The 16,778-nt window shown below is 37.4% G+C and overlaps 1 protein-coding gene across 3 annotated transcripts in view; it reads right to left on the reverse strand.

Annotated features, from left to right (window-relative positions):
• The window catches only part of FHIT (fragile histidine triad diadenosine triphosphatase), a 927,448-nt gene that overhangs the window by 170,231 nt on the left and 740,439 nt on the right, over nt 1-16,778 (reverse strand). For all 3 annotated transcript variants that reach the window (XM_026721738.2, XM_087923572.1, XM_087923571.1), the window contains one exon: nt 9,889-9,957. In XM_026721738.2, the coding sequence (XP_026577523.1) occupies nt 9,889-9,957 (69 nt within the window). The remainder of the gene's footprint in view (nt 1-9,888; nt 9,958-16,778) is intronic.

Below are 16,778 nucleotides of genomic sequence, written 5' to 3' on the forward strand. Positions count from 1 at the left end.
CCAATTCCAGCAGCCCTTACTAATGGCATAAGAGCTGAGCTGCAAAGTTATTTACTCCATTGGCTTTTAGTAAAATCGAGAGGAGCAGGCTTTGCCTGTGGAAAAAGATTTGTAGGTTACCCATTCTCTCCCATTTTCTTGTTCCCCCTTTCCTTTGGAAATGGAAGAGAAAAACCCAACATGGTTGCTAGCATTAACTGAAAAGGACAGGTTTTAGATCTCAAAGATTTTTTTAAAGCACATTCTCATATACAGTCAGCATTGGCTTCAAACTTTAGCTACTGAAATCAACAGATCAATTAGTAATAGTAATTGAGAGGGATCTAAGAATCCTAACGAACAACTATTTAAATGCAGGCCTCCAGGGCGCTGCAGCCACCCCCAAAAAACAATGCAGTCCTATACTACAATAACAGAGGGAAGCTTCCCAAAACGACATAGCCACAATTAGTAAGCTGAGCAAATATAAATGCACCTTCCAAATGGACAACTATTTAAAATCGCAATTGCCAAAACACCTCAGGGAGACATTTACCCGAGCAAGATTTGAACAGCTTGATACAATGGTTAGATTTGCGAGATTCCATTCTATCCCATACAATGAACGTACATGTATCTGTGGAGCTGAAGAGATAGAAAATCTGACTCATATGTTATTCAATTGCGAGAGATAAGTACCTTGAGCCACGTATTAAATGTTTGGCCCAGTGGGAGGCCCATATTAAAACAACATACCTCATGTGTGGCCAGAATTTGAAAACGACATTTAATACAGCACAATTTCTGACTAAAATGATCCGACTGAGATCAGCATATGTGGACCTGATTGACGTAGATTGCAGGGGTGATCATGAAATATAACTTTACCTCATTTTATTTTGTTTTATATATTTATGTATTAAACTATTGTATTTTATCCTATAACTATTATATTTTACCTACTCTCATTTTAAATTGTTTGGAATTTTATTGGTAATATTTGTTTGAAACTGTATGTTGATGTGGCCTATAGGCTCATCTATCTATCTATCTATCTATCTATCTATCTATCTATCTATCTATGAAATTCCCAGGTGGGTCTCATAGCTAAAGGCAGGGCTGTCAAACTCCTGGCCCACAAGTCGGATGTGTCACGTTCTGGCCACACCCAAGTCCAGTTTAGTGAAGGGGGAAAAAGTCCCAATACATCACATGACGTTGCCGTGACAACGTGAGTTTGACACCCCTGGCTTAAGGATCTTTTGTGTTGATGGCCATACCTCCCAGGTAATATTGAGAAGTCACTGGGAATTCAATACTTATAGAGAAGTTCTTATGGATTCCTTTCTGGGATCTCTGAAGAACCTCAGCCTCTAGAACCCGTGTAGAAAATGTGGATGGAAAATTCCAGAAGAACACAAAATCTATTCTGCTACTCTTTTCACAAATATTTTTTACTGAGCAAATCCATTTTTTTACAGTCATCTGGCTTCATATGCCAGGGGTGCAACATCTGTTAAGTGGCCTAAAACAAGTCGGATCACATTCTTATTTTTCCTTAGTTTCTTTTTCTTATACATTTTTTTTCTATTGCTAAATGGGGTAATAGTAAAATTCTTCCTTTACAAAGCTGCAATATTTTTCTTCATCAGTAGAGGATGCTATGACACTGATACCATTTTTTCCAGCCTGAATTAGAAAAAAAAAATAAGTCTTTTTTCTCTTTCCAGTCCTGCCCAACCCTCCATTGCCAAGCTGATGACTTGGCATTCCTTCTGACCCTTTTTTTTTAAAATAAGCCCCAAGTTCTTATCTACAGTTCAGCTGTGGTGTGGCCTACCCAGATCATAATGATTTCTCTTATTGTATGAGTTACTTTGCCTGTACTAATTGTTCTTAAGGCTACTATATCCGGGGCACAAGAATCAATATTACATGCAATCCTCAATTTATGATCATAATTGAGCGCAGAATTATGGTACTAGTAAGTTGTGGTGGTCATAAATTGAGGCATTATACAACCAGACTTGATTTCTTGGCAGTTTTGAGGCAGTAAATTACATGACCACTGAGGTCATTAAGCAAGCTCCGTGGTGATTAAGGTGAAAAAAAAAATACCCAAAGGGGTATTATGCTGGAAATGAGCAAAAAAAAAGGTTTTAAAAAATGGTCACATGACCATGAAACATTGCAAATGGCTGTAAAAGTGAGCCACTTATCAAAAGCCCAAAATGTGATTATGTAATTCCAGAGGAATGGAGGGGCAGCAGAGGTGGTATTCAGCAGGTTCTGACCAGTTCTGGAGAACCGGTAGCCGAAATTTTGAGTAGTTTGTGGAACCGGCAAATACCACCTCTGACTGGCCCCACCCCCATCTATTCTCTGCCTCCCGAGTCCCAGCTGATTGGCTGGGTCTTCTTTGGTTGCCCTGCACAGGAGAACAGAGCTGGAAAGCAGGTTAGTAGGTGGGGAGGGAATGGGGATTTTACCATAAACTTCCCCTGTCATGGCCACCAAGCCATGGCCACCAAGCCACGCTATGGCCACCAAGCCACGCTATGGCCACCAAGCCACGCTCACAGAACCGATAGTAAAAAATTTTGAATCCCACCACTGAGGAGCAGCCATCATAGCTTTGAAATTGAGTGGTGAGGAAGAAGTCCATTGTACCTTCAGTGCCTAAAGGAATTGGTCATAAGTCAAGGACTACCTGTACACTAATATTTAACATTACACAGTCCCAAACTACTGTAGACTTTAAAATCCTTCATAATATATTGAAAACATAAAATGATCATGCCAATCAGTCTTGGCTGAACACATAAGGATAGCCATTGGATGACAGAAAAATGTTAGGATTTCTTGTATGTTTTTGCTGCCAAAAATGTTAGGATTTCTTGTATGTTTTTGCTGCCATTGTCAGCTAGATTTTGGAAACACAGATCAAGTAACCATAGATTCCCTTGTTTAATGACTGCAAAAAGATAAAGGTCTGTCATGTCTAACTTTAGGGCACGGTGCTCATCTCTGTTTTTTGGCAGAGGGAGCCAGCATTGTCCAAAGATAATTTCCATAGTCATATAGCCAGCATGGCCGTATGTCAAAGGCTCATGAAACACTGTTACCTTCCCACTGAAGTGGTACCTATTTATCTACTTGCATTTGCATGCTTTCGAACTGCTAGGTTGGCAGGAACTGAGGTAAGGAATGGGAGCTCACCCCATTGTTCAGAGCTTGGGTCTCAAGCCCTGGCTGTTAGTTTTCCAGCTGAGGAACTCAACAGCTGAGCATCTGGATGGAAATAAAGCAGAAGGGGACATAATACTAACAATCTTGTTGTTATGATGCTGCTAATAAGACTGTCCATATTCATGGCCGTGAAGAAGCTGATGGATACTCCTTTTAAAAGGGATGTCACTGAGCAATCTCAACAAAGAATTAAACTTTTCTGATAGAGCTACACAACCCTTATCTTACAATGTGGCAGGATATGAAGCACCTAGGACTTTATCTATTATGGCACTGCCTGTAAAGATAATCTCACCATATTTTCAGTTAAGATCTGAGAAGAACTTACAAAGAATCTCATGAAAAAACAAGTTTCCAGCTGATTCCATTTTCACTTTCAGCCAAAATGCATAATTTGAGAATAGGCTGGAGAAGCAAGTAAGATTTTGATCTAAGGATTCAAACAAACAGTCTGCAGAAGAGGAGGCTGTACGAATAAGTACCTATGAATATATATGTGTGTGCATGCCTAGTAACAGTGATTCATGGTTGAAAGAATAGAAGAAGTGAAATTTTAACAAGGTCTTTGTACAGCAATATCCCTGGATAGGAAGCATTACACAAACATGTAAATTATTATTGGAAATTGTCTAGAATAATCCACAGGCACTGGAATGGAATGATGTTAACGTATTAGGATAGTAAGATCTAAGACTAGACAGTTGTATCTTGTTATTGCTGTTGCTATTTGTATAGAAGATGAGAAAATAAAAATTATAATAAGGCGAAACATTCCTAAAATCCAACCAGAAACTAAATTAGAATAGAAAACTAAATTAGAACAGAATACAATAGAATAGAACACTTTATTGTCACTTTAAATGTACACTAATCGGCATACATTAAAATGAAATTACATTGCATACAGCTCTCAAAGGGTATTTACCTCTAATATAAACATAGACATGACAAGATAAATAAATACATAAATAAATACAAAATTATGCATGAACCCACATATATTATATGTCATGGAGAAACAACACAGTGTAGTTCAGATGTATACATGTACATGGCGAGAGAAGCAAATCTTGTGAGTTTACCAGACAGATGGTATGGGGAACAAACCTGTTTCAGAATCTGGAAGTCCTGCTAGAAATACTTTGAAAACATTATGGAGATGGTAAAACTAATCAAATGAGTAAGATTCCAAATGGATAGCTACACCCCAAGATTTTGAAATAAGATGAGAATCCATACATATCTGAAAAAAGATTTATTTAGCTTCAACATATACTTATGAATATGTTCATTCCCATAGAAGTAGATGTCTAAATATAACCTTGGCTTTTAAAGGTAATCTCTATGTAACACCTTGAAGTACACTAATTAATTTCTATTAGATTTGTGTTTAAAGAAAAAAAAAATAAGAGAAAGAAAAGTATTCAGAGAAAGATTAATAATAATAACTAAAACTTAGGGCCATTTTAAGAAACCTATATAGACCTCAGCCAAATCCACTAATCTACATATAACTATTAGAAAACAATATATTGTTAGTTTATAAGAATAGTCTGATTAAACATTCATCTTGTTTGATATTCCATACTTAGAATTGGACAAGTAGGTACTTCTCTGATTATATTGCATTCAGTATCATAGAATATATAAGAGAATAAAATATGGGCAAATACCAGGGCTTTGACTCTACTTTTTTCAGATGTATTTTTGAGAGATTTTATATAGGTCAAAGGGGGAAAATCTAACTCATTCTTCTGGCATTGCTTTCATTATTTATTTTATTCATTATGAATTTATTTCCTCTTCTTCCAGGTCTGTTTTGAAGGATATATATTGTAGGCAATATATCAGAAGAACTCAAAAAGAGTTGAGGCATAGCTACTGACTTAAAAAAAAATAAGGAAGATTTTTGCCAGAGAAGAAAACTAGAAAAGATTAGGATACTAAATATCTGGAACACCATCAATGGTGATTTTTTTAAAAAAAAAATTGCATTACTAGGTTTGGGAGCAGGGATGAAAGAAGTCAGTATACAGTAGAACCTCTGGGCACGAACACTTCTGACCACAACCAAATCAGGTTCTGACCAAAAAATTCACATTTTTTTTTTTTGCAGCTGATTTCCCCTTCACACCATTTTTTTTTTGTAAGCGGCAAATTTCCAAAATTAGGTTTGGGTCACGACCAAATTGGGTTGTGACCAAAGTTATGGAATGAATTATATTGTGACTAGAGATTCTCCTGTATTGGAAAGCTAGATCTTGAAAGCAAATAGCTAGCAAAGAAACCTTCCATTGTCAAAGCCAGCATAGCAATTTTGTCTGCAACACTGGGAAAGGGGACCAACTTAAGTCCAAAACCTCTAGAGAATTCCTAGTAGCCTGGCACTCATACTAGCCAGCCATCAACAGGCACATAGAAATAAACAACATCTACAGGCCATTCAATAGAATAGAATAGAATAGAATAGAATAGAATAGAATAGAATAGAATAGAATAGAATAGAATAGCATTCTTTATTGGTCAAGTGTGATTGGACACACAAGGAATTTGTCTTCAGTGCATAAGCTCTCAGTGTACATAAAAATACATTCATCAAGAATGATAAGATACAACACTTAGTGATAGTCATAGGATACTAAATAAGCAATCAAATCATACTAGGAAACTAAAAAAAAATCAAGAAAGCTAAAAGACCACATCTCCTTGCCAGTAATCAGCATTAGATAATACCACGATTTATACTAGACCATCAGCCAAGCAGTATACAATACCCCAATCAAAGAATTGCCAACTCAGACATAGAATAGAACGGAATGGAATGGAACAGAAACTAGAAGGGATCTTGGAGGTCTTCTAGACCAGCCCCCTGCTCAAACAGAGAACCTATACCACTTCAGACAAAGAACCTATCCCATTTCAGGCAAGCTAACAGCACACAACAGCCTAATCAAGGAAGTACCAAAAACACTCCCATCAACACTGACAGGGCAAGCCGCTAGTAAATAAACAGAGAGCATTCCCTTCTAGCACTCATGATGTTTCCTAGTTGGATAATGAAACATCTGCAAGAAAACAACCAAGCTCAGAGAGCACCAAATATTTCCACACAGTGGATCCATGCCATAACTAAACAAGAAGAAAAACTACTGTCAAGGAGGCAGGGCATAACCTCCTCCTCCTCCTTGACAGTAGCTCATCTCAGAGTACTGGAGTGTCTTAATTCTTTCAGAATATTGTTCCTTCCAGCATATTAGCTCATAATGCCACCTAACAAGGAAGAAACAGGATGGAAACCTCCACTGCATCTGTCTCCTTTTTGGATACTGTGGTTGTCAGTGTTCCAATTAACAAACTCCAAACTTATAAACTCTGAGACAGGCATTTTCTCAAAGTTCCATTTTATTAGAATTGTCATATTAGCACATCTGGGAAACCTGAATCTGAGAGTTCCGGGTTTTTCCTTCCCAATAGAAATTCAAAGATCCATCCCCTGCACCCACCAGTCCATTACATGGCCCAATCAAACATCCTCCCAACTGGAGACCTTCCTCCAGACACTCCTCTCCAGGTGCAGGGTAACATGTCCTTGACTTCCTGTGAAAGAATGTTGTTGAGTCTAATTGCCCAACTTTCTATGGAACACCCCCCGCCCCCAAATTCCCAGGCACTAAATGTGGCAGCCTCGAAGCTTCTAAGTGAAATATGGCTTCCAAGGCTGACAGTGGTCTTGAATTGGAGTAGACTTTTCACTGGGTACAATGATGCACAGGAGTTGAATACAGGGGACAGGACCTTTCTAGGCCACTTAATGGGGGAATCTATTTAGTGCTATCAGATGTGGGCTTCAACAATTGGGACTCACTAGATAGCAACAGACTATAACAGACAACCCTTCTGATATCTAGTAGATTTCCAGGTCTTTTTCAACCCTGATTTGGTAGCCTCGTTTTTGTTTCCTTGTTTGTTTTGGAAAATTTCCTCCAGAATACTTTGTGTATTGATTAAAGGCTATATTTCAGAGAGCAATACCTGTTGCAGAACATTATTTAAGAGAACATTTTGTAGAAATGACCTATGGATCCTTTTGTAGGCATATCTTTAAAGTCTCTTCAGAAATAGTTCAATAGTTAACAGCACTGATGGTTTAACAAAATCATTGGTCGATGAAAGCAAATATTCATTCACTAGTAACTGGAAAGTCATTTTAAAGAAACTCTTTGGAGATTAAAGAGAGAGAATGTGCCAGCCTGGTTTTTATCCTTCTCATTCCTGTTTCTAAAGAAGGTTGGCTTAAGAAGAGCGTGTGTGAAGTCAAAAAATATTCAATCAGGCTCTTTTATAGGGGAATCAACTGAGGTCTCTTTCCTTTGCCAGTTCTGCTTGAATAAAATGGAAACCCAAAAGCTGCTAACTCTTATGCTTAAGCACTTCCAAAATTGAAAATGATTCCTAATAGGCATTCCTGTGCCGCCAAAACGATTTAGCATAATGTGCTGAATGAGATTGCGAAGTCAAAATATCTTTTCCTAAGTGATTTTCTTGCTGTGTCTCTGAATGTCAGAGGCAAAGAAGAGGACATCGCCTGCTGAATATCATTGTCGGTTTAAAAGTTTTACACTGAATAATTCATCCTTAGGAAAGAATGAGCTTTTCTTCCATGCATAAGATAGAAAGGCTCAGCAATACTAATCACGTTGCACTAAAGACTTGCACTGGCCCCTCTTTGGTACCACTTTGGCTGCTAAAGCACAGCAATCCATCAATCTGTTGTTTTCCACCATCTGCGCTGATGATCAGCAGACCAGTGTTGATATCATGGGTGAACCCCCACTAATTCCTTCAATTACTAGACCAGGAGATGTAACATTTGAGGTGAAGTAGGATTAACCCAAATTTTGTTGGGTCATGTTGCCATGCCCTCTCATTCAAGTGCACTGACTGTTGACTGTGGGGGTCCTTGGTGCTCTCTGAGCTTGGTTATTTTCTTGAAGACATTTCATTACCAACTAGTAACATCATCAATATTGGAAGGGAGTGACATTTTGCCTCTGTTAATATACAGGTGACTTGCCCTGTAAGTGTTGGTGGAGGTGGTCTTGATTAAATGATGTAGGATCTCCTGCTTGGGTGTGGGGAGGGTTTGGACTAGATGACCTATAAGGTCCCTTCCAACTTTCTATTCTATTCTATTCTACTCTACTCTACTCTACTCTACTCTACTCTACTCTACTCTACTCTACTCTACTCTACTCTATTCTATTCTATTCCATTCCATTCCATTCCATTCTGATTGGAGTGTTGTTCGTGGCATATAAGCAATACCTCAGTCAAGGAACTCACCTCAGGCAAACAATGAAATAATCATCAACAGCCTGATCTAGGAAGTACCAAGAACATTCCCACCAACACTGATAGGGCAAGTCACTTCTATGTCCACAGAAAGCAAACTCCACTCACTTCTAGCACTGATGATGTTACCCAGTGGGGTAACGAAATATCTGCAAGAAAACAACCAAGCTGAGAGCACCAAGGATCCCACAATTCAGCCCTGAGCTACAATATTATCTTTTATTGGTAACTGTTGACTCTTAGTTAGATACCGGTTCAATGTAGGAGATGAATAATATCCTCCACTTTATGATACAAGTCTGTTAGTGGGCCAAAACAGTCTTAAAGGCATATAGTACATAACTCTATCCTTCTCCTGTGGATGGATGCTAATAGAAGAACTGTAAACATATTATTACTATAATTCCTAATATTTGTCACCTGAAATGCCTAATGGCTGTGATACTCTGCAGGTTCTGATCCCATTATGGATACAACTATCATCAACAATCACTACATCACAATAAAGAAAGGTTATCAGTTCAGGAAATGTGACCACCAAGCAGGGGTGGGATTCAACTGGTGTTACTACCAGTTCGGTGACTATGTTTGGCGTGCATGTGCGCACTTCACACGCACATGTGCCTGATGTGCACCATGTGCGTGTGTAAAAAAAACCTTAAGCTGTGTCACCTGGACAGCTGAAAAAGGGCTACGCACAAGTGTGCAGCATTTGAAAAGCTACTTTTTCCCTGCTTTTTCTACCTCAGCCCTGCTGTGCAAAGCAGCTGAGACTGAAAAAGCAGGAAATAAAGGACAGGTAAGAGCCCGGGTGGGTGGGTGGGCCAAACAGCAGCAAACACCGAACCGGTTCAGTGTCTGCTGCTCCTCAGAGCTACCGGTTCTATAGAACTGGGCAGAACTGGTAGCATCCCATCCCTGCTACCAAGTGTTTCGTAGAGCACTCCTTTAAAAAAATAATATGGCTCCAATTTTTGGCTATTCAGAACGTGCTGCATATTTGATAAGATTGCTACTAAAAGTTACCATTCTTGTACCAGACAGATCAGCCCCGAAGTGTGAAGCAGTCCTAGAATGACAGTTGCTAAGATAAAGTGTGTAATATTTATCTCAGTTCTGTTACATTATCTGACAAAATCAGATTAATGCCTTCGTGAAACCATTATTTGAAACTCTTGCTTTGAAGTTGCAGTTTCAGATTATAGGCAGCGGCAAATTGGCATGGTAGCACATGCATGTTTGTGTGCGTGTGCTAAATCTAAATAACCAGGTTAAAAGAAAAGGTTGAGCTCTTCAGCTCAGTCTTACCTCATCGTAGATATTGTCATTTCTGTCAAAATCACCTGGCTTTCTTGGAAGTACATGAACATGAACGTGCTAAAAAAAAAAAAAAAAAATCAAATTCAAGATTAGCCAGAAGTTTTTAACACATCGGATTATTTTTTCAAATGCTCTCAATTCTTTCGTGTGGCGTTATTGTTTTTAATGATCCCTTTTGTAAAGCGTATCTTTATTTGCCATCTTAATCTAGGGAAGCATCTTCATAGGAGCCCAAAAGGCAGTTCATACATGGTAAATAACATAAACAAGGAGCCCAGAGAGTTAAGTAAATAAAAATAGTCGATCTTCTGAAATGTATGGAGGACAGAGAAAACTCCATGGTGATGGGGGATTTTGAGATAACGATGAAAGGTACTGGGGAATTACGAGATGCCACTCTGCATTTCAATTGTTATTGAAATGACAGGCTATCACCTAGCTGTCAAGTTAAAATGATAAGTATAACTTTTTTCAAACTAGATCTTTATAAACTCATTTAACTGAGAATGGTGCAATCTAGCGGAACAACATTTCTCATTTTGGACTTTAAAGAGATTCTACGCTTATCAACCTAAGCCAAGGTTCACCAATTCCCACTTTAGATGTTTACAAATAAATGATGCAGACACCCCGCCCCCCCACAACTTATCTATCACACTTGACACAGAACAGAAAGTTGATGGAGACAAACATGAGGATGAATCATTATTATTATTAATATGTTGTTGTATGCACAGTGACTTACAAAAACATATTATGTACAATTATAATTTCCTCAAAGGATCTGGATCATACAGTAAATAATAAAAATAACAACTAAATGATAACTACCACATTAAAAAAAATCCAACAGCTAATGGCATGATCATCATGGAGAAAAACAAACTAATGCAGTTCTTAAGAATCAACATTGATTTGATTGCAATAACCAATCAATCATGGCAACTTGCCACAAAGCCTAAATACTCTCTCACAAAGAGCCCTACAGTATTTTTTCCAGACATATCCAAACAGAGCTCTTTGCATATGTGTCTATGAGGGTGCCTGTAAAGAGTATGGGAGTGAAATATAAGCAAAAATAAGTTTACCACAATGGCACTGGAAGGACCCACAATGAGGTACATATTGGGGGAAAGGAAGTCCTGCTTACCAGGACTGTGCAAACAGTTGAAGAAATACTTCGCAAAATTCATTGGTCCATGCACCTTGCACTTCCTTGAAGTATTGAAAGGATTGAGTCTTCCTTTCAACACATCTGCTTCAAAGGCTAATCCCAGCTGTCTGCATGTGCCCATCCAGGCACAACTGCTTTTGCTGGTAATCCCAGCACAGCTATTGTGCTCACTGCTATTAAAGCAGCCAGTCCCAAAGTTTCCAGAGGATACAAAGACTTTGATCTTTCAAGAAGAAAAATTAATCATTTCTTTCAATGCCCTTGGGAAGTACTTCTTTTCAATGTCTTGGAAGTCCTATTATTCAATGCAGCTAATTCACATGACAATAAAACCCAAACCTTGGTTAGAAAACTCAGTCACAAAATATAATGTGTTGTGTTCTACAATATAAATCATAGCATGGCTTAATATTATGGCCTGGGTCATATAAAACATTGAAATAATGATTGATTTCCCATGATACAATGGATCACAAATGACCCAGTCACAGTTATGTGTAATCTAGCTAGACAAAGGTATGAAATATTTGAATATCAATATATTTATTAAGATTACTGGTATGATTATGGTTATTACTGTATCATTACTTAAAATTAATTGTGCCCAGACAACACGCTGTTCAGACAGACATGGAATTTTTTATGTTTTTAAAGAAAAAATGTACCAATAAAACATATATTCAAAAAAAAGTTTAGTGTGAACTGACCCACTAATGTATTGGTATATAATATTCTAGGTACATCTGTCTCTGTGTCTATGTGTGCACCTGGATAAAATGTATCTATGTGAACCTGTCTCTGTATCTTTGCATGCACCTGTCCGTTAGCTCCTTATTTAGAAAATGAACTATTTCTTTTAAAATCCACATATAAAAATATTATAAGCACATAAAACACAAACACAAATGCGAGGCACACAAAAAGGGGCACACAACAGTAGGAAAAATTATTAAAATCAATTACAAGATACATTGTAACATTTTTTTTAAAAAGAAAACATGAAAAACAGATAAAAGATACTGAATTAAGCCTCAGATAAAATAAACATATGTGCGTTTGTACAAAACGAACTTTGCCGAAAGCAAAATGGTACAGAATAAATTACTAATCAAGATTCTTGGGCAAGAAATCTTGCAGCTTAAATATACAACAATAAGATAAAAGCAAGAAAATGAAATATTGGCTTCGGCTGCCACCTATGTTTATTTATTTATTTTCAATTGTGTCTGATTCCTGGAGACTGACAGGAGAACTCCTGCAATTTTCTTCGTAATATTTTTTTCAGAAGTGGTTTGCCATTGCTTCCTTCCTAGGACTGAGAGTAAATCATTGGCTCAAGTCACTCAACTGGGGAATTCCCAGTGTCCCAGTTAACAACCTGATGTATTCAGAGGCAAAATAAACTTCAGAAATATTTCCGAAGTGTGAAGCCAAAACTTAATTGCCACTAAGCCTGTAAAAATACTGTATACTCCACATTAATTCAAACAACTCAGAGTATTAAATTGATTTACATTGTTTGAACTTTTTCTATATGTGTGTTCAGTGATCCAAACTGTACCAGGTTTTAGAAAATTTATATCTGAATTGATATCTCCACAATGAAGTGGACCAATTTATTAAATTGATGTGTGTATTCAGATTGAATCAGGCCTGATTTGCACATTACCCCATCTCAAAAAAGAAAAAAGGCAGAGGTGGTATTCAGCAGGTTCTGAACAGTTCTGGAGAACCGGTAGTGGAAATTTTGAGAAGGTTGGAGAACCAGCAAATACCATCTCTGACTGGCCCCGCCATATCTATGCTCTGCTTCCCGAGTCCCAGCTGATTGGCTGGGTCTTCTTTTGTTGCCCTGCAGAGGAGGACAGAGCTGGAAAGCAGGTTAGTGGGGTGGAGAGGGAATGGGATTTTGCAGTATCCTTCCTCTGCCAGGCCAACAAGCCACGCCCACCAAGCCATGCTCACAGAACTGGTAGTAAAAAAAAACCTGAATCCCACCACTGAAAAAAGGTATAGTTCTAGAATATATCTTTCTCATTGTTCTTGGCTGAATGAATAACTATCCCTGCCACCAGTTTGCAAATCAGAAAAACAGAACATGGTGCTATTTGTATCTGAAATCAACACATCCTAAATTTCCAAACATTATTTCCTAGTTGTTTTTCTGGCTGGACATCACAGGAGGCTCTGTATGTATCAATAAAATTTAGACTTATCTAATCTCTCCCCCAACTGCGATTGCATTCTCTTCGCTGATGAAGAGAAAATAGTAAAACTATTCAACACCACAGATAATTCTGCTACCCTTCAAAAAGACCTCGACTATGGTCAAGCAAATGACAACTTCAAATCTCAACAAATAAATGCTCTGTCCTACATATTGGCAAAAAAAATCAGAAAATAAAATTCAAGCTGAATAGTCAAGACCTTGTTGATGATCCAAACTCTGTCAAGGACCTTGGAGTACTCATCTCTAATGATCTAAGTGCTAGAGCCCACTATAACTACATAGCCAATAAGGCATTAAGAGTTGTTAACCTAATCCTATGTAGCTTTTTCTCTGGTAATATTACACTAATAACTAGAGCATACAAAACATTTGCTAGACCAATACTTGAATTCAGCTCATCAGTCTGGAACCCACATTACGTATCTGATATTAGCACAGTTGAGAAAGTCCAGAAATATTTCACAAGAAGAGTTCTCCACTCCTCTACTCATTGCAGAATACCTTAAGCCACAAGACTTGAAATTCTAGATGTAGAAAACTTAGAACTACGCCGCCTTCGGTCCGATCTAAGTATAGTATATAAAATCATACATTGCAATGTCCTACCTGTCAATGAATACTTCAGCTTCAACCATAACAATACAAGAGCACACAATAGATACAAACTCATGATTAACTGCACCAAACTTGATTGTAGGAAATACGACTTCAGCAACAGAGTGGTCAATGTCTGGAATACTCTACCTGACTCTGTGGTTTCTTCCCCAAACCCCAAAAACTTTAACCTTAGACTATCTACTATTGACCTCACCCCTTTCCTAAGAGGTCTGTAGGGGGTGTGCATAAGTGCACCAATGTGCCTACCGTCCCTGTCCTATTGTTTCTTTTATTTTTCTTATATGTATCCATGTATTCATAACTATGTTTATACTTATACCTATTATCTTGTAAGCAATTGACAAATCAAATCAAATAAATAAAAAATAAATAAATAAAAAACTGGGCTAAGATCAGCTTATGAAGGCCATTTGCTGATTGGTATACAAATACCTTTGCTGGGACCAATTAATGGAGTTTGGTTTTTTATTTTTGTTTTTCTCAGAAGACTAATATTTTATCTTTTGTTATGATCACTATCATCTACACTTTTTGGTTATATAACTATGGTAAAAATGCCAAATGAAGGTAAAGACACTTTTTATTTTAAGCTTAAAAATGGTTCATTTGAGTAATGCATCAGCGATAGTGTTCTGATCGTGTATAATACTAATACATCACAAGAGCGATAGTGCTCTTATGATGTATTAGTGTAATACATCATCCCAGCATCATTGCCTTGATGATATATTGCTCAAAACCACATTATGAGCTTAAAAGCCACTCGTTGGTACTCTTGGGCCCTCATCTACACACTCACTTGGAAAACTAAAGATTCATTGAAGAAAAATAGAAGATAAAGTGATGCTTATATATTGATTGTAAAAGTGGTAGTAAAATTAGAATCCACCAAAGAAATTTTTAGCTTCTCATTTGGCCCTACCTTACACGATTAATTGGAGTTTCTTCTTTGGATAGCTAGGCTTCAGTACACTATTAAGTTGTTTAACTTTTAATTAAAATCGATAATATTTAAGGGTATATGTGCATATTGTTTAAGTTGCTCCTGCCAAGCAGCTTCAGAAAGTTCTGTTTCAACTCACATACACATGCACACACTTGGACACACATACATGCAAACACAACAGATTTCAACTCTGCTCACCTTTAGAAAAGCTGTTAAGACCTGGTTTTTCCTCCAGATATCAGAGGACCAGTTGAATGAGAATTTCGGTTTTTTTTGCTTGCGCTGTTACATTGCTGAGTTGTGATTTTATACTTTGTGCTTACATATTGAATCTGTTTAATGATATAAGGTGAGAAGTTTTTTTCTGGTTTATTATTTGTTTTTGTTTTTTAATGCTGTGCACTAGCCAGAGTTACATTGTCTTAGATGAACAGCCCTATAAAATTTGTTAATAAATAAATATCTATTTATACAATATATGGTAAAGTCAAAGCATCAAATGCATCTACATTCAGGCACTACAAGCTTCTTTTTTACTGCCCTGTTTCTTTCTAATGTTTTTAGAGTAGCCTCACTATAACTACTATAATAGCACAATGATTATAAATCTTGCCTGATAAATGTATACTTATTGTTTTTGAAAGAGAACAGAAATGTGTTTGTTAATTTTTTTGTAGCTGTTGACATTACATATTTTCTCTTTCCCCAAGTGTGCTACTTAGTCCTCTGTGTTTCTGTGTGTGGAGTTTTAAAATTCATTACCACACAATTTCATCATTTTAAATTTAAGGTACCTAAGGTAACTGTTTTATACCAGCTCCCAAGTAGCCCATAGAGTTTAAGGATGTGTTTTCCACACAGTTCAATCTATGATGCCGTTTCATCTTGAAAGTCATAAAAATGTTCCCATTTTTGTGCAGAATCTTGCTTTATGATCATAGCTTACAGAAGGGCAATGACAAACATGACAGGAGGATTTTATTACATGTGCAGGGAAGGGAAAAGATGAACCATTATAGTGCATCTAAGTGAAACTTAACTCTCCCCAATGTAACATTAAGTAAGGGAAAAATCACAATAGCTACTCTTGGAGTTAGCCCCCATTTTGATAGGGGTTGTCTTTCAAAAAGCACATCTTGTTTTCTAGGTTATGGTTCAGATTCAGATATAATTATGATATTAAAGGAAATCAGAATTTTTGAACAATGGGGTAAACTATTTGTCCTTTGGGAAGCTGGATAGAGTCCCCTCTACCAAATATGTTATTAAGTGCAGATTGCAGCTTCCAATGGATCGTTAGGATCTGTGTTTCTCGAGGTATTTAAAAGCAATTTTCTATTTCTTATTCATCCAATTCCAACAATCCCAAAAAGAAGAGTTCACACCAAATTAAATTGTAATCAGTCAGTTAGTATTTGTTTCTTTATGTTAATAGAGGATGGGAGAATTTATGCTCTGCAAGACATTTATCTACACACACACACACACACACACACACACACACACACACACATATGTATGTTTTCTTAAGTTTTCGCGGGTACTTACATGTATGGTATTCAGCTTTGTTCAGGTATTTTCCTACGTCATTATAGTTGTGCTTTTAAAGTTGTAGCAACATTTCGGCAGAATCTCATCTGCCATCATCAGGCTTCTGTATAGTGTTCGTCAGACGAACACAATACAGAAGCCTGATGATGGCAGATGAGATTCTGCCGAAACGTTGCTACAACTTTAAAAGCACAACTATAATGACGTGGGAAAATACCCGAACAAAGCTGAATAACACACACATATATATATATAGTGGGGAAAAACCTGAACAAAGCTGAATAACATACATGTAAGTACCCGCAAAAACTGCTTTAGGCTTCGTGCCAGTGCAAGCAGTGGCACGAAGCCGAAAGCAC

Source organism: Pseudonaja textilis, chromosome 2 (assembly GCF_049901715.1).
Source record: "Pseudonaja textilis isolate UNSWEBS1 chromosome 2, rPseTex1.2, whole genome shotgun sequence".
NCBI lineage: Eukaryota > Metazoa > Chordata > Lepidosauria > Squamata > Elapidae > Pseudonaja > Pseudonaja textilis.